This window comes from Neovison vison, chromosome 1 (genome assembly GCF_020171115.1).
Source record: "Neovison vison isolate M4711 chromosome 1, ASM_NN_V1, whole genome shotgun sequence".
NCBI classification, from domain to species: Eukaryota; Metazoa; Chordata; class Mammalia; order Carnivora; family Mustelidae; genus Neogale; species Neogale vison.
In genome coordinates, this window is record NC_058091.1 from 233,601,222 (window position 1) to 233,628,883 (window position 27,662).

General features: G+C 35.8%; 1 protein-coding gene across 5 annotated transcripts in view; it reads right to left on the minus strand.

Annotated features, from left to right (window-relative positions):
- Positions 1-200: 200 nt before the first annotated feature.
- RBM27 (RNA binding motif protein 27) overlaps positions 201-27,662 on the minus strand; it is a 79,296-nt gene continuing 51,834 nt past the window's right edge. For 4 of the 5 annotated variants that reach the window (XM_044225079.1, XM_044225055.1, XM_044225073.1 and 1 more), the window contains 7 exons: positions 21,222-21,341; positions 20,219-20,293; positions 19,912-20,076; positions 18,397-18,501; positions 18,085-18,276; positions 2,410-2,520; positions 201-1,192 (listed from right to left, as the gene is read on the minus strand). In XM_044225079.1, the coding sequence (XP_044081014.1) occupies positions 1,109-1,192; positions 2,410-2,520; positions 18,085-18,276; positions 18,397-18,501; positions 19,912-20,076; positions 20,219-20,293; positions 21,222-21,341 (852 nt within the window). In that variant the 3' untranslated portion in view covers positions 201-1,108. The remainder of the gene's footprint in view (positions 1,193-2,409; positions 2,521-18,084; positions 18,277-18,396; positions 18,502-19,911; positions 20,077-20,218; positions 20,294-21,221; positions 21,342-27,662) is intronic. The other variant, XM_044225065.1, reaches the window with a different exon arrangement.

The following is a 27,662-nucleotide window of genomic DNA, read 5'->3' on the forward strand; positions in this document are numbered from 1 at the left end:
CCCCTATCCCACTCCACCCCCACCCTATCCCCAGTCACCTCATCATCATGGTTTAAATTTAGGTGAAGAATTTCAGACACTTTTTAACCCTTTTGTGTAACTATTAACTAAACTGAAGCTTCAAAAAAGAAAAAAGAAAAGCTGGTGACTCTCTTCCCCCCACCCCCGCAAACCTTCCATTATTCTCATCAAAACATCACTTATTTATCAAGGTGCTGGTTTAAACTTTTTATTTGGGACTGACTTTGGGTGGCCCAGAAGAATCACTTATCTCAATAGTGGGTAAGTCAGGGCTATTAATATAAAGGCAGGAGAAAGAAAATGGGGACAAGAAAGGGGCAAGAGGTGAAAGCCTTTTACATTCTGAGAGTATTTTTAAACAGGACCAACTGAACCAATATTCACTAATTCCAAAGCAAACTAAGGATCAGTAGCATAAATCCAGGACAGTTAATATGATGACAGAATGGAAATACCATGGAGCTAGCTACCACTGCCTTACAGCATTTAATACAGAGTCTGTTATGATTTACACTAAAATAGTACTTGTACTGCACATAAACACCCCCCCTCGAAAATTTAGATTGAATACAAACTGGGCTCCTCCACAGTAAAAAAATTAAAATAAATTTACTTTTCTTCTTCCAAGACAACTCTTGAAAGCAAAAGGGTATTTTAATTACAAATATCTCCTGTCTGACGACCCATCCATAATAGCTGAGAGTTAAGAGATTCCAGGCGATTTTGACATTTAATGAAATTTTATCAGCAGATTATAATCCAAAATAAAATTTCTGAACACCCTGTCATTTACATCATAATCCAACACCAATAGCAACAAAACAGGTGGTGTGGAAAATAAGGCTCTAGAGATTATCCGTATCATTCCTGTGGATCTTCACAACTGTGTAAAAGTCACTAGGCCTTTGGTGCTTTAATATCATGAACAGTTATGAGATGTGTTTAAATAGCAAACTTGCTGTCCTTAAACCTACTGTGTGGAAAAGAAAAATAAAAAAAATTTTTGGCTCATTGACTTCTTTAAATAATTTTAAAAAGTTGTTCTTCTAAACAATATTCCTAAAAATTATACAGCTCGCATCAGATTTCATCTTCGCCATGAACGAGACTCATATTCATCTTCATCTTCATCATCATCATCATGCAAAAACAAATCTGAGGTCTCTGTTTCCTGAAGAAAGAGAGGGTAAAATCTGCTTAGTAGTAAAAGCAAGTTAAGTTTTTAGGCCAAAGGACAAAAAGACTAGTATACAAAACCCAGGCTGGAGTTACAAGTGATGCAGTCAGAGAGTATCCTTCAGGGCAAAGACACCTCAAACAGTTAACATATACATATTCTCTCCCTTGTTAATTTTGCTAGTTTCAAGAGATTTCCATTCTAATATCATCAGGAAAATAATACATGAATGTTTAGTAGGAAAAATACCTATGAAATGGTTTTAATAAAATTAACTTAATGAAATTAAATAAATTTAAATTAATTTTATTCCATTAACTTAAAAAGAAGGAAAATAAATGACCAAGCTCCTAAACCTTTCCTTTAATATCCAGTTATCTGTGATGGAGAACTTACTAACTTCCTCATGACACCAACATTCTCAACCTTATATAAAAATCTGGAATCTAACATGTGGTAGAATTATCTACAAACATTCCCCAAACACCAAGATTTTTCTTTCCTTTTCTTCTTATTTAACATGGGAAATGTTTCTGCTTTTGTTTTTTAAAATTACCCAGAGGACTCTTGATCAATCATGAATGTTAACATCTTTTAAAACCAAAATTACAACAAATCAAATAACTTGAAACATTGGCTAAGTGTCCATTTTAACAAAGAAATTAGAAACAGGGAGTAAAAAAGCAAAATTACTTTTCATGTATTTTAAGAGTTTCATTATATTTAACAGTTGTACTATGTTAAGTCCTTGGTTTTTGTATTTCTTCCCTTTTATTCCCACTTCCTTACTCTCATTTTAATCAACTGCACATAGAAGGAAAGTAGGAAACTCAAATCTATTACTTATGGAACATGAATAAGCAAAAAGCTAAACAACGAGCTAAAATTAAATTTGTTCATGTAATCCATGTCCTCACTTAACAGAATAAAAATTTCTAGAGCATAAAGCCAAATAAACACAAAGAAAAAAGAAAAAAGGAAAAAAAACCCAAACAGCAGTCTCTCCTATGCCAGAAAATATCTCCCGCAAAGAACTTTTTATATCTGCAACTGTTCTGGCTCTTTAGTAAACTTGTAGACTAGTCTTAAGTTACAGCGTGCATAAAAGAACAAGATTTATTTTAAGATTTATTTTGCTTACTTTAATGTCAAGAAAAATGCTAATTGAGAAACAATCTAATTGACTGTTTATTTTCAATAGTTAAATTTACCTCCTCCTTGACTTCTTCTTCCTCGGTCTCAGTGGATACAGAAGGCACCTTGGCCTTGTGCCATGATATTTGTAGCCGACGGTCTTTGAATTTTGACCCTTGGTTTGCAGGCTAAAATAGATTTTAGGAAAAACACGTAAGTTTGTATTCAAATTGTATGCTATTTAAAAAGTGTAATGATTGGGGAGGAAAATTAAAGTGGATCTATCTGTCTAGTAAGAGCAAGAAAAAGTAAAATCCCTTCTCCTCTTTCTAAACTTATTTAAATTCAATTAGTGAACATATAGTCTATCATTAGTTTCAGAAGCAGAGTTCAGTTATTCATCTGTTGCATGTAACACCCAGTGTTCATCACATCACGTGCCTTCCATAATGCCCAATATCTAGTTACTCAATCCCTCCACCCACCTCCCCTCCAGTAACCCTGAAGTCCCTTTTAATTAAAGAACCACACGTACTATTTTGCCCAGATAGTCTATGACTTGTATTTATGTCATGTTAACTTTAGAATTTGTCTTGGTTTAGATGATACTGTCACTCCACTTACAAAAGTCATAATGAAAACAACAAATACTTTTTTTCTTCTGCTCATGATTTTACTGACATCAGTATTGAACAACGGCACCTGGGTGACTCAGTCAGTTAAGCGTCTGCCTTCAGCTTAGGTCATATTCCCAGGGTTCTTGGACTGAGTCCTGCACTGGGCTCCCTGCTCAGCGGGGAGTCTGTGTCTCCCTCTGTCCCTCTCCCCTACTCGTGCTCTCTCTCAGAAATAAATAAATAAAATATTTTAAAAAAAAGATTTAAAGAAAGATTATTGAGCAAGATGCTGGGATTAAAGTCTTGATCCAGCTCTACCATGAATTGGCAAGTAACTGAACATAAATGAGCCTCCATAAGGCTCCATAAGGCTTTAATTAATTAAAGCATTAATATTGCTTAATATCAAAGAATCTCAGCTTTTTTTCACTTTTTTTCTGTTTCAGGATTGCTCTAAGGAGTCCATAAAAATAATGTAAAAAGAATTTGAGTGTTCTATCCAAATGCACAAAAATCACGGTTGGCACAATTACAAATATTAAAAGGCATTAAACAAAAAAACAAATTAATATACGCCCTAACATACAAATTATTAAAGTGTGTAGCAAAGTATACAGCTATGCAAATGACATACTTGGTTAATCTCATGCTTTTTAAAATTTAAATTCAATTAATTAACATAATTTATTATTGGTTTCAGAGACAGAGGTCAGTGATTCATCAGTCTTACATAATACCCAGTGCTCATTATACCACATACCCTCCTTAATGTCCATCACCCAGTTACCCCAACGCCCTACCCCCTCCCCTCCAGCAACCCTGTTTGTTTCCTATGATCAAGAGTCTCCTATAGTTTGTCTCCCTCTGATTTTGTCGTTTTATTTTTCCCTTTCTTTCCCATGATTTTGTTTCAATAAATACTATCTTTTTTTAAAAAGATTTTATTTATTTATTTGACAGACAGAGATCACAAGTATGCAGAGAGGCAGGCAGAGAGAGAGAGAGAGAGAGAGAGAGAGAGAGAGAGGAGGAAGCAGGCTCCCAGCTGAGCAGAGAGCTGGATGTGGGGCTTGATCCCAGGACCCTGGGACCATGACCCAAGCTGAAGGCAGAGGATTTAAACCACTGAGCCACCCAGGCGCCCCTCAACAAATACTATCTTAAAACAATTGCTAGTCTTTTGCTTTGATAATCTACATAGTTAGACTGAAAACTTAAAAGTATAATTTTTAAAATGCCTACTGAGGTCAACTACTCCACCTGTAGTTGATAAAACTATTCCCACTTCCTCCTCTGAAATGCCATACAACAATGGCAAGTACCAGCCATTCTATACATTTAACAAATGTTAATTAAAAACACCTACTTTCCTAACTCAAGGTAAAACTGCTCAGCTTCAAATGTATTTCTTAGGACTACCACCCAAACAATTTCTTCCTCCTCAAGAAACTTCATAAAGAGAAAGCAAAAATTTTAAAGAAAAAGCAACAGAGATAAAAAGAATAGGGACCTAAAGTATCATTAAAGTGAAAGCTCAGTCATTCCTATAGCTTTTCTTTCAATGATGCCACATTGCAGAATATCCCCAATTCTGGGTTTAATCTTGAAAAATGTAATAGAAATGGTTCTTTTAAAAATAGGGGTTCACTCTAGTTTTTCCTAGAAAAAATGCTGATAAATGTCATTAACCATTTGCCAAATGTTTCCACAGAACACTCAGATCACTGCATGTTAAAAGTGTTATGTTCTCTCTCTGTCAAATAAGTAAATAAAATCTTAAAAAGGTGGGGGGTGGTGGTGCATAGGTGGCTAGGTCAGTTAAGCATCTGCCTTTAGCTCAGGTCATGACTCTGGGGTCCTGGGATCAAGCCCCATGGTGGGCTCCCTGCTCAGCAGGGAGTCTGCTTCTCTCACTCCCTCTGCTTTTCCCCCTGCTTATGCTTATTCTCTCTGTCAAATAAAAAAATAAAATCTTAAAAATTTTCTAAAAAATTTTAAAAAAAGTTATATATTGTATATATTAAGCCAGATCCACAACCCATTACTGTCTGCACAGAAGTCAGCCTGTGATCTTAGGGAAAATTCTATTATCCCTGTAGGGGCTGCACGTTTATAACCTGGTACCAAACATTTTAACTTATGGGACATACTAAAATGATGTATTGAAATGGCCTCATCCAAATATACATTTGCCATCTTATAAAAAAAAAAACACAGATGGATGCTGAGAGGAGATCTCATCACAAGGAAAAAGAATTCTGACTATGTGAGGTGACAGATGTGAACTACACTTATTTCATAGTAATCATTTCACTATATGTACATATATCAAACCATTATGTTGTATATCTTAAACTAATACAGTGTTTCACATCAATTATATTTCAATAAACTTGGAGAAAAAAATCTCGTAATGCATGTAGTAGACATCTTTTGCCCTTAATCATTTAACACACACAGCCCAATTAGAGACTTTTTCACTATTTTGTTCACTTCGGTATTATCTGAATTCTTTCCAGGATTACTGAGGTAAAACACAACCAAAGGATATATGTAAGTGTAAAACATGATGATCTGATATACATATAAAGAGTGAAGAGTCTCCCTATGTAGTTCATTAACAACACGTTCATCACCTCACATATTTACCTTTTTTCTGATGAGAATATTTAGGTTCTACTACTCTCTTAGCAAATTTCAATTATACAATACAGTGTGGCCAACCAGTCACCATGTTATATATTAGATCCTTAGACTTTGTTATTTAAAAAATTTTTAAAAAGATGTATTACTTCTATAACCTCAGAAAGTGAGAAAGACTTCTTTAACCTGTATTTACTGGGTTGCCCTCTGAACAGGGTAGCAGTTCTGTCCTTCAAGAGGAATTTTAGAGCATTAAGTGTACTGCGTATAAACTACTGAAGGAAGAATTAGAAGTTTAATTTGTAGGCAGTCAGTAATTAAGAATATATAACTCCCACAATCTAACTTACAACAATAAACAAGATTAGCGATTAGAATAAAGATGTATTTTAATAATACCAAGTCAAGAATTTTCACACACTACTGGCAGGAATCTACATAATGAAACTGATGTAGTTCACTCAACATTACCCTGTATATCCAACATAAATTTGTACACATATACACCGAATGATCTAGAAGAATCCTATCAACAGTGTTCATAAGAATAAAGTGAAAATAACCCACATACCTATCCACAGGAGAACTGAAGAATAAACTATGTTATAGTTATACAACTGAAAATTATACAGCAATAAAAATGGAAACTATTGTTACATGTGACAACATTAATGAATCTTACAAACATAATGTTAAGGGAAAAGAGCAGACACGAAAGAATATAGACTGTGTGGTTCCATTCATACAAATGTAAAAATAGAGTAATATTATAATCTTTAGGACTAAAGATTATTTAGGAACTAAATAAAACTACAGCTGGTTCTCATTATTCACACTAAGTCATATGAAGTTCACTGCAAGCAAAGAATTAGCAAATACTCAATCACTGCTTCTAGGGCCGAGAGAGGGTTAGGTTCCTATGAGCCTCTGGTCAAAACATCAACTAATCAATTGTTTTATATTTAGACACCATATTTAAAATATACTGTTGATTCACTGACACTGAACTCATGGCTAAACGCACTCATGCCTGAACAAAGCTTACATAATACATGGGTCTTCACCATAAGGCACATCACAGCCTTCTTGAACTTTTAACAAAGCACCTGAGAACTGTATTTGGGAGTGGGGGGCATTTCAAATAATGAAACGACCAGTGAAAAGCACAAAAATGAGGAAAATGTGGTACTAAAAACACTGCAAAAAGAACAGCTGTTTATAGTATGAAAGCTGAAACAAGAAGGGCAGAGCATCACCTTAACTGACCTGAGCTGGGAACATGGGCATCAGGTAACTCAAATTTTTCACAGCTCCGTCAAAGTCTGAACTGACCACAAAAGCACCTTGAATATTGATTTTTGATCTTACAAATAATATTGCTAGGTAGGTTAATGTGCTAATACGAAATCCATGAATAATGAGGATCAACTGTGTAACAAAAGCAAGAAGGTGATTATGATAAAGTGAGGATAATGGTCATTTTATTGAGGAGGAGAGAAAACAATGACTGGAAGGCGACTGGGAATATTCTTTTTCTTGACCTGAGGGTTAGGTATACACAAGTTTACCTTCTGATAAATCTCTGAACTATATACATTTCTACTTGGTATAGTTTGTTTCAGGACGTATTTTAAGTCGAGTATTATCCTTATAATTTTAAGAAAACACCAAACAGCTAAGATATTTATGTTGAAAAAGGCCTGAAATGTAGCTCTATATAATATAAGCCCACTCTGATAAAATTTAAGTGAGAGACTTTGTGTATATATTCTTATATTAGTAACATTTTTCTGTAAAGATGTCTAAGAGTACAGACTACCTTTTAAGAGTAGGCAGAGATCAAGAAAAGAGGGGAGATTTTTACTTCTGATTAACCGTATTTTTAACTATTTGCATGCCCTCATTTTTTTGTTGAAAAGTATTTTAACGGGGCGCCTGCGTGGCTCAGTGGGTTGGGCCTCTGCCTTCCGCTCAGGTCATGATCTCAGAGTCCTGGGATCAAGCCCCGCATTGGGCTCTCTGCTCAGAAGGGAGACTGCTTCCTCCTCTCTCTGCCCGCCTCTCTGCCTACTTGTGATCTCTGTGTGTCAAATAAATAAATAAAATCTTAAAAAAAAAAAAAAAGTACTTTAACATCTTTAAAAATGGCCTCTAAAATGTCACATATCTCTTAAAAATACATAATTTTTCTATACCCACATATGTATTATCTTACACACATATTTATAATATGGCTTGAAATAATGAAATAGTAGGCAAAAGTTAGCTGTCCATCACTACAGACATTGTTGAAATCCAATGTGGTACATCGATGCAATGAAATACCAAGAAGCCACTAAAAAAAACAGAGAAACACCACGTGTACTAGTATAGCATCATCTCTATTAACAAGCTAATACATAATAAATGAGAAATGCACATGCAAGAGAGTACTGTGTAACATACCACCATTTGGGTTAAAGAGAGACAAAATAATACATATACACAGAAAGAGTATTTTTGAGTATATAAGAAACAGAAAACAATAAATGCCTCTGGGGAGTGAAACTGAATGGGTATAGAAGGAAACCTTATTTTTCACTGCATACATTTTTATTTCTTTTACACTTTGTACATGTGTGCTGCCCCTCAAAATATAATAAGGTAATTCACGGGTGCCTGGGTGGCTCAGTGGGTTAAGCCGCTGCCTTTGGCTCAGGTCATGATCTCGGGGTCCTGGGATCGAGTCCCACATCAGGCTCTTTGCTCAGCGGGGAGCCTGCTTCCCTCTCCCCCTCTTTCTCTCTCTCTCTGCCTGCCTCTCTGCCTACTTGTGATCTCTCTGTCAAATAAATAAAATCTTTAAAAATATACATATAATAAGGTAATTCAATATATACATATACACACCAATATATACATGAACATGAGAAAATTGATTATATGCCATCAATGAAAAGTTGTATGTGATAACTCAGGGGTACTTGGAACCTTAGAGGCAGAAGACACTCAGAGAGAAATTCATCTAGCCCCACCATTTTCCCAGATCAGAAACTGATGCCAGTTCTGTCAGTCATTATTCATCAATTACCTGACTAGCAAATATGAAAACACAAAACTCAAGTGCTATTGAGGATATAAGCAAATAGGTACTCTTATCCAATGTCACCACAAGTATGAATTAGTACAGCATTATTCCTGCAGGGTTATTTGGCAAGCTGTCCCCAAATTTTAAATATGCATGCCTTGGATCTAGTCATCACTCCTACAAAATAATGTCAAAAAAGGGTCTTCACCAGAGATAGTAACATTACTGTGGGTGTCACACAGACTGAAGACCACTTCCTGGCATTTAACAGCAGTGCTAAAGGTGTTGACATGTGTAGGACTGTCCTGCATAACAAATTATTCTACTCTAAATCACCAAATCCAGTAAGATGTATATTAACATCGCTTGTAACAGTGGAAAAAAAAACAGAAAACACACTAGCTATCAAATGACAGTAAGTTATCAGTAGGTTCACAAAAGATCAAAATTACTAAAAGTGTTTTTACACAGTCTGAGGAAGGGCAATAACTGAAGTGCTATTCAGAAAAGTTTCTCTGAATGTTAAATGCAGAGAAAGAGTAACTTTTATTCTGGTAAACGCAAAAGCGTATTACTTGTCAAATGATAAGGTATCAGTTTCATACACTAACACTCTCAAATATTTCCTTCTTCTTGGAAGAAGGGAAGTAAAAACCCTATCTAGAGAGGCTACAGGGAAAAGCTAACTGTATGTGAGAAGTCTACAGTAATTACAACAGAAGTATTCCATTGTTTTATATGAAGTTCCAGGAATGAAGGAGCAGGCAAATTAGAAGTTCTTGCTAGTAAGAACACAAAAATTTGAATGAATTACATAAATATTTTGGGGGGTACAGAAACTCAGACCTCTTACTTTCTTAAGACTCAAAATGCTCTCTGGTTACAAAAGAGAAGACTGCATTGCATCCATAGTATGCAATGATACTAAAGTGATTTTTTTTTTTTAAAGGCATAAATCCCTAAGAAAGGAGAAAATAGGACAGAATACAACACAGCCAAAAAACTGGGGAGCTGAAAAGCAAAGGATTAAGGTCAATATAAAATGCTTACAATTTAAAAAATCAAGAAGTTTGCAGTAAAATCAATTATTTAAAAATGAAAAAATACCCAGAAAATCAGCTGAAAGATTTAAAAGTAGACATCCTTAAAGAACAGAAAACGAGAATACAATCGGAGAATGTTTAACAACTCGGTAGCTATTCAGTTCACCTGACTCTTCAAATGATGTACACGTAACTTTTAAGAAAACTAAAACATTCCTATCAAAAAAATGTAAGGTACTTAGGTGTTTTCTTCTTTCTGTAACTGAATGGTTTCCAAGTTTTCTTCACTCAACCATTCTCTTTCACCAAACATAAAAATAAAGTCAAAATGGATTAAAAATCTAAATTTGAGTCCTGAAACGATAAAAATCCTAGAAGAAAACCGAGGCAGTAATTTCTCTGTTATCAGCTGTAGCAATGTTTTTCTAGATAGGTCTCCAGAGGGAAGGGAAATAATAGTAAAAAAAACCCTACTGGAGCTACATCAAAATAAAAAGCCTCTGCACAATGACAGAAACAATCAACAAAACTGAAAGGCAACCTATGAGAGAATGGGAGAAGATACTTGCAAATGATGTATCTGATAAAGGATTAGTATCCAACATACATAAAGAACTTATAAAATTCAACACCTCCCCAAACCAAATAATCCAATTAAAAGACGGCCAAAAGACATAAACAGACATTTCTCCAAAGAAGATATCCAGATGGTCAATAGACACATAAACGGTGCTCACCATCACTTATCATCAGGGAAATGCAAATAAAAATTACAGTGAGACACACCTGTCAGAATGGCTTAAATCAATAACACAAGAAACAACAGGTGTTGACAAAAATGTGGTAAAAGAGGAAGCCTCTTGCACTGCTGGTGAAAATGTGAGCTAGGGACAGTCACTGTGGAAAAGAATATGGAGGTTCCTCACAAAGTTAAAAATATAACTATACTTCTGCACCGCAAAAATACAACTATCCTACAATCCAGCAACTGTAACTCTGGATACTTACTCAAAGACTACAAAGACACTAATTCAAAGGGATACAAGTACTTTGATACAGCAGCATTATTTAATAACAGCCAAATTATAGAAATAGTCCAAATGTCCACCGACCGATGAATGTATAAAGATGAGCTGTATATACACATAGACACACAGACAATGAAGTATTACTCAGTTATAAAAAAGAATGAAATCCCCGGTGATTCACAGACCTGTACTGCTGGGGCTAATAATACATTATATGTTAATAAAAAATAAATAAATAAAAATAAAATAAATTTAAAAAATAAAAAAAAATGAAATCTTGCCATTTGCAATGACATGGGTAAAACTAGAGAGTATTGTGCTGAGCAAAGTAAGTCAGATGAAGACAAATACCGTATGACTTCCCTCATATGTGGAACTGAAGAAACAAAACAAATGAGCAAAGGAAAAAAAAAAAAGAGAGCAAGAGGTAAACCAAGAGATAGACTCATTAACTGTAGAGAACAAACTTGGTGGTTATCAGATGGGAGGTGGGTGGATGGGTGAAGTAGGTGATGGGGATAAACGAGTGCAACTGTCTTTATGAGCACTGGGTAATGTATGGAAGTGCTGAATCACCATATTGTACACCAGAAACTAATATTACACTGTATGTTAACAAATCTAAATAAAACTGTAGGAAAAAAAAAAAAGACATTGACTTAGTTGTCTAAACCAACTACCTAACCTCTTTCCATTCTAACTGATCCTGATTTTTACCACTGACCAACTGTCATATGGAACCATAACTGATTTAATTCAATCAATCATGGTAACGGTTTCCTCAACAGGGATTAGCTTACAAATGGGTAAGTGACAATTCTGGCTAAGATACATGAGGGCACGAGTGCTCAGAGAGTGGTGCATGTCAGGAGTCAGGTGGGCATGGAGGGTGAGGGTTGAGGCAGGGATATTTTTTTAGAAGGTTATCTCATGATTTTGAAGAATGTCATAAGAAAGGTACTATTCTTTTCTGCCTTTGGACATCCTTTTTAGAGGCCATGAATTTTGTGGTTGCTGTAGACATCCTGGTGTCACACCATGAAGAAAAGGCCTAAGAAAAAAAGCCAACACACTAGGATACTAGAAGAGAAATACAAAAAGAAGTTGTGTGCCTGAGTTTCTGAATAAATTACACCTAAAACCTCCATACTGATAGATTTCTTGAAAAGAAAGTAAATGTTCATATTTCCCAAATTATTCAAGTTTTACTTGCAGCCAAACACAACCTGACATGCATGTATTACTTTCATAATTAGAAAGAAAAAAATCAAGTTTTACCCTATATCACTGAGTGACACAAGCTAAAACATACTACAACAGTTCAAAAATCTTGTAACTAACTGATGCATATTACTTGAAAATGTGTAAGTGCGGTTCAAGTGTTCCAAACATATAGTTTAAGTAACTCTTCTGTTGAAACTTGCCAAACTTCTCTTTAATCAGGGGCAAAGGAATGTACCTTAGCTCTTGTCCTGTCTGTGCCCTCAAGCAAGACTCTATGATTTAAAATTTTCATCTTCTGACCTAAAGTTTAATATTAAAATACTTAGAGGGAATTCTTCATAAAGGTCTTTAGGTATCCTCAGATCTCTGTCAAATGAAAGATACATATATAAGGACTCTTTTTTTAAAAGTTCTTTCCAAATTCACTGATTTTACCTTAAAAATACATAAAATTCTCTTTATATGCTACATAATACAATTATATTTCTAAACTTAAATACTTAATATAAAAAGTAATATGGGGGTGCCTGGGTGGCTCAGTGGGTTAAGTCTCTGCCTTTGGCTAAGGCCATGATCTTGGGGTTCTGAGATCAAGCCCCGCATCGGGCTCTCTGCTCAGCGGGGTGCCTGCTTACCCCACTCCCTCTGCCTGCTGCTCTGCCTACTTGTGATCTCTCTCTCTGCCAAATAAATAAATAAAATCTTAAAATAAATAAATAAATATGTGGTAATATATACCATTTCTCAGTAAACTAGAATCATCAGGCCAAATGTGGTCCAGCGACTTATGTTTGATGGCCTGTGAGCTAAGAATGGTTTTTATGTTTTTAAAAGGTTTTAAGAGTGAAAAAGAAGAGAGGTTCCTGGGTGGCTCAATAAGTTAAGTGTCTGCTTTCTGCTCAGGTCATGATCTCAGGGTCCTGGAATTGAGCCCAGCATCATGCACCCTGATCAGCGGGGAGTCTGCTTCTCCCTCTCCCTTGGCCCCTACCCTACGTGTGCTCTCTCAAATAAATAAATAAAAATCTTAAAACACAAAACAAAACAAAACAAAAAACTGGGGTGCCTGGGTGGCTCAGATGGTTAAGTGTCTGCCTTCAGCTCAGGTTGTGATCCCAGGGTCTTGGGATCAAGCTGTGCATTAGGCTCCCTACTTGACAGGGAGCCTGCTTCTCCCTCTCCCTCTGCTGCTCCCCCTGCTTGTGCTCTCTCCCTCTCTCTGTTAAATAAATAAATGAAATCTCTAAAAAAAAAACCCAAAAAACATAAAAAGAAAAGGAACACCACCCGGCTGGCTCAGGTGAAGAGCATGTGACTCTTGATCTCCGAGTCCTGAGTTTGAGCCCCATATTGGGTGCAGAGATTACTTAAATAAAAAAAATTTTTAATTAAAAAAAGAAAAGAAAAAAGAGAGAGAAGGAGCAGATAAAGGAAGAGGCAAAGGAAAACCTGAGAAAGACTGTATATAGCCAACAAAAACCTAAAGGTCCTTTACAGAGAAAGTCTGCTGACCTCTGATATAGGCTATTAAAATATTTATATGTGGGGCACCTGGGTGGCTCAGTTGGTTAACCATCTGACTCCTGGTTTCAGCTTAAGTCACGATCTCCTGATCATGGGATCAAGCCCCAAGCTGGACTCTGTACTTAGTGAGGAATCTGCTTCAGATTCTCCTTCTCTCCCTCTCTGTCCTCCATGCACACCGCATGCTTACATTTGCTCTCATAAATTCTTTAAAATATTTATATATAACATGTTTAATGTTATATAGTTCTCATTGTATATTAATTATGTATTTTAAATATGTATATACTTTAATTTATACTTCTTTTAAAAAAATATAAGCAGCTGGGATCTAAGAGCCCAATATTAATACATCTCCTCTAATTTGGTTTTAAAATAAATAGTATAGGGGTGCCTGGGTGGCTCAGTGCGTTAAGCCTCTGCCTTCGGCTCAGGTCATGATCCCAGGGTGCTGGGATCGAGCCCCGCATCGGGCTCTCTGCTCAGCAGGGAGCCTGCTTCCTCCTCTCTCTCTCTCTGCCTGCCTCTCGGCCTACTTGTGATCTCTTTCTCTGTCCAATAAATAAATAAAATCTTAAAAAAGTAATAAAAATAAAATAAAATAAACAGTATAAAAACACTAATATGGGGTGTCTGGGTGGCTCAGTCAGTTAAGTACCTGCCTTATGATCTCAGGGTCCTAGGATCGAGTCCTGCATCAGGCTCCCTGCTCAGTGGGGAGTCTGCTTCTCCCTTTGCTACTCCCCTCCACTCGTGCTCAGTCACTATCTTGTTTACTCGTTATCTCTCTAAAATGAATAAAATCTTTAAAAAATACTAATAATGGGGGCGCCTGGGTGGCTCAGTGGGTTAAAGCCTCTGCCTTCGGCTCAGGTCATGATCCCAGGGTCCTGGGATCAAGCCCCGAGTCAGGCTCTCTGCTCAGCAGGGAGCCTGCTTCCTCCTCTCTTTATCTGCCTGCCTCTCTGCCTACTTGTGATCTCTGTCAAGTAAATAAATAAAATCTTTAAAAAAAAATACTAATATGGGGGTGACCGGGTGGCTCAGTCAGTTAAGCATATGTCTTTAGCTCAGGTCATGATCTCAGGGTCCCAGGATCAAGCCCTGTGACCAGCTCCCTGCTCAGCGGGGAGTCTTTCTTTCTCACCGTCTGCCCTCACTTATGTGCAGTCTCTCTGCCTCAAATGAATAAATAAAATCTTTTAAGAAAACAACAACACTAATATTTCACCCTAAACATGAATGTGATATTAAGAAGTATGATTTAAAAAAGTAATATATGTTCATTTGGAAAGCAAAGAAAATAGGTCCTCAGAAAGAAAACAATGAAAAACCAACTTGAATTCTGCCAACCTAGAAATATAAATTTAATGGACTTTCATTCCAAGTCTATGGATAATCTTGTATCCCACTTTTTTTTAAACCTAAAAGTCAATCCTGAGAATTTTCTCGTAGCATTATTCTTTAAAAACAAGTTTTTAAAAAAACAAAGCAAAACAAAACTAGACAAAAAAACAAGTTTTCAATAGCAGCAAAATGCCACTGAGAATTTAGATTGTTCCCTTTTCACTATTACAAGGGGTGCTATACTAAGCATCCTTATAGCTCTTATTTGTATACAACCATAATTACCTTGTGATAAATTCTTAGAAGCAGATTACTGGATAAAAGAATAAACTGAAGGATTCCAGAATTAGGTCCTCATACTGCAAAAAAGAGCTTCACTGAATCTATCCACCATCTTTTCATACAGGTATGGTTCATCCATGATCCTTTCACAATCATTAAGGACAATAAAAGAATACTGAAAATATCCATTTTACCTTTGCCTTTGTGGGATATAAAATACCTCAAAGAAGTTTACTATATCTATTTACAATACCGTCTAGGCATATATATTTCTGTAGTTCCTTCAAAGAAAACATACTCCACTGCCCAATTATCCATTACTAGGGTATGTTTCTAGCACTCAAGACTGTCTAATAGCACCCTATTAAAACAAACAAACAACAAAACACCATCAAAACTGATGGCAAGGGGCGCCTGGGTGGCTCAGTGGGTTAAGCCGCTGCCTTCAGCTCAGGTCATGATCTCAGGGTCCTGGGATCGAGTCCCGCATCGGGCTCTCTGCTCAGCAGGGAGCCTGCTTCCTCCTCTCTCTCTCTGCCTGCCTCTCTGCCTACTTGTAATCTCTCTCTGTCAAATAAATAAATAAAATCTTAAAAAAAAAAAAAAAAAAAAAAACTGATGGCAAGGGTGCCTGGGTGGCATAGTCATTAACGGCTGCCTTCGGCTCAGGTCATGATCCCAGGGTCCTAGGATGGAGACTCACATCGGGCTCCCTGCTCAGCAGGAAGCCTGCTTCTCCCTCTCCCCATGCTTGTGTTCTCTCTGCCAAATAAATTAATCTTTAAAAAACAAAACAAAAAAACAAACCCCCCCCCAAAATTTGATGGCAACGTCTCCTTCTCAAAGTTACCTCATCTGCACTGCTTTGTTTGCTCCTTCCCCAAATGCTGGGACATGCCCCTTTTCACAAACTAAATGCCATCATTTCAGACTTATCGAATATATGTATACATGAAAATTGGTTATCAGATGCTCTAGAATGACCCTACTTATGAGAAGGAAAGAGATACATGTGAACATGAGTTCTGGGCTAAACCTTACACATCTATCTACACAGTCTCCAGAGACCCTCAAGATACAACACACAGAGCCTCCTACCCAACAAAGATAACCTTGTTTTTGTAACTAGAACGCTCTGCAAATTCAAATTTAAAACAATTCTGCTTTGCTTCAGTACTGCCACACCAGAACTCATAATGGGTTTAAATGCCCAACATATTTGGCAAGAAGATAATAATTTTATATACTCAACATCAAAAGACAAAAATCACATTCTCCCAGCTCCCCAAGAATACCCTGCACATGGGTAGCTCTCCTCTCTATATTTTACTCCTCAAGAAGTCACTTTAAAGCTAGTCTCTCAGTTTACAAAAAAAAAAAAAAAGAAAAAAAAATATATAGATATTGGTCAGGCTGGTGAAATAAACCGGCTCAAAAATGAACAGAATGGGGGCACCTGGGTGGCTCAGTGGGTTAAGCCTCTGCCTTAGGGTCAGGTCATGATATCAGGGTCCTGGGATTGAGCCCCACCTGCTTCCTGCCCCGACCGCCTGCCTCTCTGCCTACTTGTAATATCTCTCTCAAATAAATAAATAAAAATCTTTAAAAAAAAAATGAACAGAATGAAGCCAACATAGCTCTCAAATCTGGGCACTTTAACAAGCTACTATTCTTCAAACCTCAGAATGAGAAAAGATTAAAGGGCATCATACTAATAAGAAACGGTGTGTGAGGTCTTGCTGTTTAAGACTTCCTTCACCATCTTGAACACATAATAGGGCTGAAAATGGGGGCAGCCCTCAGTCAGCTTAGAGTCCAACTCTACAGATTTCAGCTCACGTCATGATCTCAGGGTCCTGGGATCAATCCCTGCATGGAGCAGGGCACTGGGCACAGAGTCTGCTTGAGATTCTCTCTTCCCCTCTGTCCCTCCACACAATTCATGCTCACTTGCTCACTCTCTAAATAAATAAATAAACGGGACTGAAAATGTTTTCTCTCAAAAAAGTTGTTTGATTTCAGACGTTAAGTCAACTGTGTGTATTTTAATCTTGGTTCTACCACTTACTAACTGTATGATCTTGGCTGGTTTACTCTTAAGTTTTATTTATTTATTTATTTATTTACTTACTTACTTATTTATTTTTAAAGATAGGGTTTTTGTTTTTGTTTTTTTTAAAGATTTTATCGATTTTTTTTGACAGAGAGACACACAGAGAGAAAGAACACAAGCAGGGGGAGTGAGGTGGGAGAAGCAGGCTTCCCAATGAGCAGCGAGCCCAACGCCAGGCTGGATCCTAGGACCCTAGGATCATGACCTGAACCGAAGGCACACGCTTAACAACTGGGCCACCCAGCCACCCCTACTCTTAAGTTTTAAACTTTCATTTTCTCATCTGTACACACAGAATTTCACATGCACTTTATACAGTTACTTAAGATTAAATAAAATCATATATGAAAATGCTCTAGCACAAGTAACACTCAGTATTTATTAAATGAATGAGTGGAAAGAGAATATACTCAGTTAAAGTAGCAAATTAAAGACAGTCACCTGTAACAAATCTCTGTATACATGTTTATCTAAAAGTGTTTGCCACTATATACAAAATATAGCGATACATGTCTCTTATTCTAATAAATTCCTCCTTTGAATTCTGCCTTCATCCCAAGCTATTTTCACTTATTGACTATAAACACCTGCTAAACCATGTAATAACCATAAAAAAAAAAAAAATCAAATATTTGCTTGGGAACAACCTGTCAGTACAAACTCATTTATGTGGAGTATTATGGAATTACAAAGCATGAGCTGCTTCTTGACCTTTAAATATATTAATAAGAATTTGCAAATACCCATTTTTTTTACAACTTGATTTTCGAATCTATAAAACACTTGACATTTATACAGAAGGCAGCAAGAAAATGCTGAATACAGTGTTTTTAGAGTTGGCATCTGCCTACTTTAAAAACTTACTGAAAAATGCTGAAGTAATTCATCTTTTTCCTCCTCAATGAATCCCCCAACTGACAGTGCTTTAGGGCGGTGGTCCACCACCATGTGATTCAGTGAGCCCCTTCCTCTTCCTCCACGGCCTCTGCCTCTTCCTCGACCTTGAGAGGACATGGTCTTTCCTCGACCCACAGGTAAAATACCTAATCGTGCAGCCTAATAACAATAAAAGGTAGAATATAACACACATTGTCAGACTGAACCTTGGAAAACAGAGGAAGAAAAAAGTATTATCTGAGGTGTTAACCATAGTGGGTAACTCCTCTTAAATCTCACCTCAACCTGTAATTGACTGAGTTTTTTCCGTAACTCTGTTGTGTCTTCTCCTGAGGATAGCCTCTTGTGAAGGTCCAGTTCAGTATCTAATAGTTCTTTCTGTGCCTTTGGAAAAATTAAGAGTAAAAATGTATTTGTTTAAAAAAATGTTAGATAACATCTAAGATCTTATTCAGAATATTATACTTACAGGATGACAACATCTCTTTTAGCAAAATGAGAGTAAGAGGATGCAACAAACCTGAGTGTTTTAGGGAAGGTTAACTGTACAAAAACACACAGAGAGTATACTGATACCAGTAAAAAATAATAAGCAGTATTACTGCTTAAGATGGCCTAAAATTCAGACCTTGGAAATAGTCAGCTGAGAAGAGGGAGCTGAGAATAATTTTCTGATAGTAAAGATTCATGAATGAAACACAAGCAAAATAGATTACACAGGAAATACTCATTAATGACACAAACATAAATAACAGCTACATAATGCTTTCAGATTTGAACCCTACAACTATCGTCATTCTCTTTTTGGTATGAGGGACAAACTGTCTGTCTTTAGATGGAGTGACTGTGAGAGAATTTTTTACCCCCTACATATACTCTCTAATTTTTTAAATGTATGTATGTTCCTTCTATAATTGGGGGACATTTCAATAAAAGTATTTTATTGTATTTTTTTCAAAATAATGTCGATGAAATAACTTTATATCCTCCAGTAATAGTCACAATTTCAAATCCATTATAATACTGTACATAAAAATTTGCATTCTATGTATCTGATAAATTTTTTATTCCAAGTTCCTAAAGGTCCAGAAATGTGGTATAATGGAACCACTGTGTACAGCAAGTATTCTCCTAGGGTAAGGAAACAAATGCCAACTAACAAAGTAAGACTTACATGGATCTAGAACTTCTGATTAATCTTTTCAACAGAATACCACATTTTTACCCATATAAAGCTGATGATACCTTTTGAATATTAAAAGAGATAGTTCCATTGTACTACAATATTAGAAAAACAATTCATGTAACAGGAAAACACACTTTTTTCTTGCCATCACTCTAGCAATTTCATCTTCAGAAAAGGGAGCCAAAAATCCAGTTAAAAAACACATCTTTGGGGCACCTGGGTGGCTCAGTGGGTTAAAGCCTCTGCGTTCGGCTCGGGTCATGGTCCCAGGGTCCTGGGATCAAGCCCCACGTTGAGCTCTCTGCTCGGCAGGGAGCCTGCTTCCTCCTCTCTCTCTGCCTACTTGTGATCTCTGTCTGTCGGATAAATAAATAAAATCTTTAAAAAAAAAAAAAAAACAAAAACCCCCCACATCTTTAAAGAGGGTATTAGCCCCTCTTTCAAAGAGAGTACACAGAATATATAGAAACATTAAAAAAAACCCTGTCACTCTAATTGTCTCCCCATTAGACTATTAGCTACCTAAGACTTCCAGTGTATTTTCAAAGAGCCAAGCATGTAACAGATGTTCAACAGTACTATGCTGAATGGAAAATACAAATAGATACCTCTGTTTTTGTCTTTACTTTAGATGGTGTGGAGACTGCAGAAGATGTTTTTAATTCATCTTTCAACTGTGAGATCTTTTCACCAAGCTCTTTCAAAGTCTTCATTATATTTGCTCTCTCTTCTGGTTTCATGTTTTTGTTCTTTTCTAGCTTAGATATTAGCATCTATAAAATAAACAGAAAAAAGTAAAACTATGCTTAGTAAATTTTAATATAAATAACGCTTATAAACTTTACTATGAGGGATATCTCTGTAAAATCCATTGTATCCATCAATTCCAGCAAGCAAATAATGAGCTCGTCTCACCTTCTGGCATTCTATTTGTTTTTCTAGCACTTCTTGCCTCTTTTTCCTCATGTCTTGTTGTAGCTTCAATGCTTCCTATACGAAAAGATTAAAAGAATCAGTAATGGATAACAAAATTTGCCAACATTTGCATACATCTGATAAAAGACCAACTCAATTCTTCCGGGTCATCCCTATGCTGTTCAAGAAAAATTTTGCTCCTAATCAAAAAACAGCTGAAACCAGAAATGAAACCTTTAAATATATTTTCTGTATGAGAGTTTATATTTATAACTGTACTTGAAAAAATATTTAAAATGCCAAACACTGTATCTATGACATTTACATTCACTTGAATAATGTAAATGTATTTATGAAGAAAAATAAGATTTGTTTTTGTTTGCCAATGTAAAAAGCCAATCTTTATTTTCCAAGTTTAATGTTTAAAAAATGTGAGATGAAGCTAGAGGACAGAAATCATAGCAAATTCTATGGATCTCTGCCAGGAAAAAATTGCCTCTCACCCCTCTCTATTAATCAAATCTCCAATTATACTGGGATAATACATATAAATATCTATTTTATTTGAAAAACTCATACGAGTTTAAAATCTAAAAAGATAATGCAACTCAGAACTGAGTCATATGAGTAACAACGACATAGATGTTTTACTTTATGTGAAATATTTTCTAACGTACAAAGCAAGAGAGGAATTAAAAGAGGAAATAATGAAATAAAACTGCTTCTTTACCTTGGAGGAAAAAAACCAAACAGGACAACTCAGTGTTCTTTATTTCTATATGAAAAGAATTCTTTCCTTGTGATTCATGTAGCCAGTGAAAGGCAACAGCAAAATATTTTTTTGTCTCTTCTTGTTTTCAAATATACACTACATCCAGAAGCAGCTAAATAAACATTTTAATGTAGTTCATAACAACATGAGCTATTCAAATGTGTTAACATAATCACTTAGGAATTCAACGGGTCATTTCCTCTTTAAGGAAATTAGAATCAAGGCTGTTACCTGCTTCTTTTTAAGAACTTCTTGAACATCATGAGATTTAGACCCTGAACAAAGTTTTGAAGGTGTCTTTAAGTTTGAGGAGCTGTAAATCATTTTTGGATGGCCTGGAGCTGAAAATATCTATGAAACACAAATATAATTAAATTAAATTTTAGAAATGCTTTCAAGTAATTTTTTAGAAAGTCTGCATGTATTTTTTTTTTCAGAAGTTAAAACTTTTTTTACATTTAAAAACTTCACTTATGAGTTTTTCATGTATACATAAATTCAATTGTCACTCAAATATAAAAACAAAAATTCATTTTAGCAATAATGTGTTTTGGGATACAATCACATTATTCCTCTTCTCCTTATATTTTTTTAATTGAAAGAAAAAGAACTGCAGCCCCTTATTATGTAGGAGCTGGCCAACTAGTCTGGGTGAGACCTTACTGTCCTGTTAAACAAAAACAATTTCACAGAATATCAACCTCCAACAAGGTCACTCTTGGGACCAGGATGGGTCAAGACAAAAACAAGAACACTCCACAATCATGACTGAACCGACACAAAAAAGAGGAATACTAACTAAACAATAAAAACAAATAAAGATCTATCTCACCTAACAGGAGTGACTACAGCTTCTTTACCAATTACAGCTTTAGCCTCATTCTAGTTTTCCCTCCTTCTAGGTTAAGACTAACTGAGACATCTAATCACAGAATTACTCCTGTTTCCTTAAACCATCCTCCAAATCACCTAACACAAGATTAAAGTACTTTGTAAACATAATCTTATTGTATTTAATAAAATGCTAAATGAATTTATAATCAAACATAAGACAAGTAGTTAGTTCACAGATCTGAACAAAGTAGTGGTCATCTCTACTGTGCTAGTTTTGGTACTTAGATTCCTTTCCCCTTCTGAACAAACCACTGTCCAGTTAGTCTTCCCTTAAGGCACAGAACTACATGGTATAGTACAATCTTTCTGGTTCAAGTCTTTCCTAACATATGCTCCTTTTAATTATTATTAATTAAATATATAAGGGACAAAGAATATAATATCAAGAAATTCACAGAAACTTCAATTGTGTAAATATCATTAAATATTCATAACCATATACAAAACTTCTCTCCATCATAATTCTCTCAAGAGTTAATTGTTATTAACTATTAATTAATTATTTATTATTAATTGAATATAAGGGACAAAGAATATTGAGAAATTCACAGAAACTTCAACTGTGTAAATAATATCATTAACTATTCATAACCATATACAAAACTTCTCTCAATCATACAGTAGTCAACTATCCTCAAAATTAAGCTACTTTAACTATACAAGAGTCTCTGAAGTACTGCAGGAACCCTACGTAGCTGAAATTCATATTATTAAAATAAAAATGGCAACACCTCCAATTTATTAAGCACTATAGTACGTATTAAACACTCCCCTTCCATGCTTTACTAAAACGAAACTTTTCAACTTCCATAGCAACTCAATTTATTGAAAACATGACCCATGTTTTAACAACATGAAAATTTTCAATCTCCACAGCAACTCAATTTATTGAAAAGGAAACCAATGTTTCCAAGTTATCTAATACACCAGTAAGAGGCAGGTCAAGTCAATCAGGGCTGTCTGACTTCCAAATGTGTAACTGTCTTTGTTTTGGTATCTTTTTATAATGGAATTTTTAAAACAGAAGAGTTATATTACCAATTTGATGTTTCCATCACTAAGCACCACCAATTATCAGGACATAAAATACAGTAGTTTCCCCTTATTCACAGTTGGGCTTTCCATGCTTTCAGTTACATGAGGTCAACTGTAGCCTGGAAACAGATGACCCTCTGACTCATCAGAAGGTCATCAGTAGTCTAACACTACGTCACAATGCCTGTATCATTCACCTCACTTTACCTCAACATATAGGCATTTTATCACCTCACACCATCACATGAACAAGTACTAATATAGTACAATATTTTGAGAGCAACCTCTCTTTTATTAAAGTATATTGTTATAATTGTTCTACCTTATTATCATTGTTATTCATTTCATTGTGCCTAATTTATATATTAAACTTTATTATGGGTAGAGATATACAGAAAAAATATTAGGATTTGGTACTTTCTATGGTGTCAGGCATCCACTGGGGGTCTTGGAAAGTATCCCCTGCAGGTAAGGGGAGACTATTATAATCCTGTTTTACTTAAATCCCCAACTCCACATTCATACGGAAACACTGCATTGTTTTATCTGTAAATATTTCAGTTGTATCATTAAAAAATACGGACCTCTTTTTTTTTTTTTTTTAAGATTTTATTTATTTATTTGGCAGAGAGAGATCACAAGCAGGCAGAGAGGCAGGCAGAGAGAGAGAGAGAAGGAAGCAGGCTCCCGGCTGAGCAGAGAGCCCGATGCAGGGCTCAATTCCAGGACCCTGGGATTATGACCTGAGCCGAAGGCAGCGGCTTAACCCACTGAGCCACCCAGGCGCCCCCCGGACCTCTTTTTTAAACATAATCACAATACCATCATCACACTTAAAAAACAGTAACTCCTTAGTATGATTAGATATTCACATCCTAAGATTGTATTATAATTTTCTAAACATTTTTTCCCATTAAGGTCCATCTACTGACACTGGTTATATCTCTTTTAAGTCTCCCGTAAAACCGTTTCATTTCCCATCTCTTTTTCTTGCAAATTGTTAAAGAAAGCACGTCACTCATCCTGCAGTATTCACCATAGAATTACTATGATACTCTGGTTAAGACATTCTGCTATCCTATCAATGTCCTTTAAACCAGTGAGGAGCAGATCTACAGCCTTTATGACAATTTCTCATTCTTTGACAGGATTCTAGAAATCTCTCACAACTTCATTTTCTGGATGGATAAAATATTCTAGGATCATCTAGAATACTGTCAGCCCTAGATCTGGGGATAGCCATTTCTTCAAGAACCCCTGGCTCTAAGTGCTTGGGAGGGGGCAGGGGGTTATTAATACCCTTGGAATGATTATTATTTCCAGATCTTTTCAGTGAGCAGTATTAAGCAATGTTCTAGAGGTTTTTTATTGCTTGTTTTTTAAGACAAAGCAGTACCTGATTTTGTAACAATACAGTTGATCCTGAATAACTCAGGAGTTAATAAGGGGTGCTAATGCCCACCCCACAGCCAAAAATCCACATATTTAACTTCTGACTCCCCCCAAAACTTAATAACCTACTGTGGACCAGAAGGCTTATTGATAACATGAACAATTAACACATACTTTGTATGTTACATACTGTATTCTTACGATAATAAATTACAGAAAACATTTAGAAAATTGTAAGAGAAAATACATTTACAGTCTTTACTGTAATTATTTTAAAAATTCATATTTAAAAGAGCCCAGACGTCCATCAGTAGATGAACGGATAAAGATGTGGGGGGAGTGTGTGTCTGTGTGTGTGTATATACACTCAGCCATCAAAAAGAATGAAATCTTATGGGACACCTGGGTGGTTCAGTTGGCTAAGCATTTGCCTTTGGCTTAGGCATGATCTCAGGTCCTGGGACTGAGCCACCCATAGGGCTCCTTAATCGGCAGGGAGCCTACATCTTCCTCTCCTCCCTGCTCATGTTCTCCCTCTCTCTCAAATAATAAATAAAATCTTCAAATAAAATGAAATAAACTTATCTGAATAAATTTAAAAACATAACCGTGTACCAGAAAAGAATTCTTAAAAAAAAAAAAAAAAAAGAATGAAATCTTTTCATTTGAAACAATGGGAACTAGAATGTATTATGCTAAGCAAAATATTAAGTTAGATAAAGATAAATGCAATATGATTTTACTCATATGTGAACATAAGGGAAGTGAACAAAAAATAAAATATTATAAAAACGAAGGAGATAAATCATCTGGGTGCCTCAGTGGGTTTAGCCTCTGCCTTTGGCTCAGGTCATGATCCCAGACTGAGCCTGGGATTGAGCCCCGTGTCAGGGCTCTCTGCTCAGCAAGGAGCCTGCTTCCCTCTCTCTCTGCCTGCCTCTCTGCCTACTTGTGATCTCTCTGTCAAATAAATAAATAAGATAAAATAAAAAAACAAGGGAGAGACTCTTAACTACAGAGAACAAACTGAGAGTGGCTGGAGGGGAGGAAGAGGAAGGGTGGGGCAACAGGGTGATGGGCATTAAGAAGGGCTCTTGATGTAATGAGCCCTGGTCTTCTACGCAACTAATGAATCACTAAATTCTACCCCAAAATTAATAATAAACTACATGTTAACTAACTTAATTTAAATAAAACCATAAACAGATAGACAAGTATATAGAAAAGTAAATACTAAAGTTCCATGTTCAGGCGGACCTGGCACAATTCAAATCCAAGTTGTTCAAGGATCAACCATAGTTTCAATTCAAAGCAGGACTACAGTGTTTTTACTTAACCTCATCTACCATATACTTCTTTTCAACCACATTAAAAATCTCAGTTGTCAGTGACAATATAATCCATTTGATTTAACCTACAATGCTCACAAACCAGCTTCAGAATACCAACATTGCCAACAACATGATTGTTAAAAAATACTTCGCAGGGGCACCTGGGTGGCTCAGTGGGTTGGGCCTCTGCCTTTGGCTCAGGTCACAATCTCGGGGTCCTGGGATCAGGCCCCGCATCAGGCTCTCTGCTCAGCGGGGAGCCTGCTTCCCCTCTCTCTCTACCTGCCTCTCTGACTACTTGTGATCTCTGTCTGTCAAATAGATAAATAAAATCTCTAAAAAAAAATACTTTTTTAAAATTGCTTTTTGCTTCCCCTCTCTCTCTACCTGCCTTTCTACTTGTGATCTCTGTCTGTCAAATAGATAAATAAAATCTCTAAAAAAAAATACTTTTTTAAAATTGCTTTTTGTCGGGGGGGCCTGGGTGGTACAGTTGGTTAAGCTTCCAGCTCTTGGTTTCAGCTCAAGTTGTGATCTTAGGGTCATGGACAGGCTCTAAGCTCAGTGCACAGTCTGTTTGGCTTTCTCTCTCCCTTTCTCTGTCCATCCCCACAATATGCTCATATACACTCGTGCGTAAGCGCTCTCTCTCTCTCAAATAAATAAATTTTTTTAATTGCTTTTTGTCCTCAGGGTTTATCTCACTATGAATATATAGTCAAGTAACTGTGTTTTAAAGCCTTTTATGCAAACATCAGTCAATTTGTCTTTTCAATTTTTAAAGATGAGTTTTTTTCATTTTATTTTATAACTGCATTCACCATTTACATGGTTCCAAGACAAATTTCCAAAACCGGACATAGTCAAAGTTGTCTAGTTTCTTCTTTTCTTGTTGTAACCATCAAGATTTAAATTTTAGAAATTAAAAATTTTTTTTCAAATTAATTTTAGGAATTTTTATTCCTGTCAATAAGGAAATATTTATATGTGTTCATTGGACCTACTTGTTTATACTAACAAGGCTGACTATATATGTTTTGTTCCATTTTACTCTTCTTTTTACCTAGTACATACTGATGATCACCTCATGGTTCAAATGAAGATACTTCTCTTTCCATTGTAAAGTTGCACATATGCTAGTCTCTGAATGTACAACTACATTTTAAGTAACTAGTCCCCTACTGATGGACATCTGGGTTGTTTCCAGTCTTTTGCTATCATCATAAAGAGCTTAAACTACTAGTCTTGTACATATATTTTTTCATAGTTTGACAAATATACTTTTGGCATACATTCTGAGGGGGAGGATTACTGATTTAGAATAAATGTATACATAATTTTGCCAGACACTGACAAATTTGCTTTCATGGCATTTCCATCGGCATCTAAATATCAGATATTTTTGGAAATTATCCTAGCTTATTATGTAACTTAAAAATGGATTTAATTTTATCTTTTCTATATGGCTATCCAGTTATCCATATACCATCAATCAAAAAGTCCATATTTTCCCCACTGGCCTAAGATACTGTTTTGACATCTAACAATTCCTTTTTGTAAGCGAGTCTGTTTCTTGTCTTTTATTCTGTTCTCTTAGTCTATCCATGTGCCAGTATCAACTGACTTGGTTATACAGACTTCATAATATTTTTTACCATTTAGTAGGGCTAGCGCTAGTACCTCCTTGTTCTTTTTCAGAATTTTTCAGGCCCTCTTTGAAATAGTCACCATTGTGGAAAGTCACCATACAGATATATTCCTAAAGCAAAGAAACTTCTTAAAATATATTCCAAAGTTTGACTTCCGATTATAACAGAATCTTCTTCATTATGTTCTTATTTAAAGAGGAAAAGAAATGGACTAAGAACGACATCTCCCTATTAATAAGTGGCTAAAATTTTCAAATTTCTACTTCACTTTGAGTAGGAAAAAAAATTTAACTGCCCATTTCTAGCATAATCACGGAAATTAGAGAAGTCTACCTGCCACACTCAGGTTAGCTCTCACATTTACCTTGACT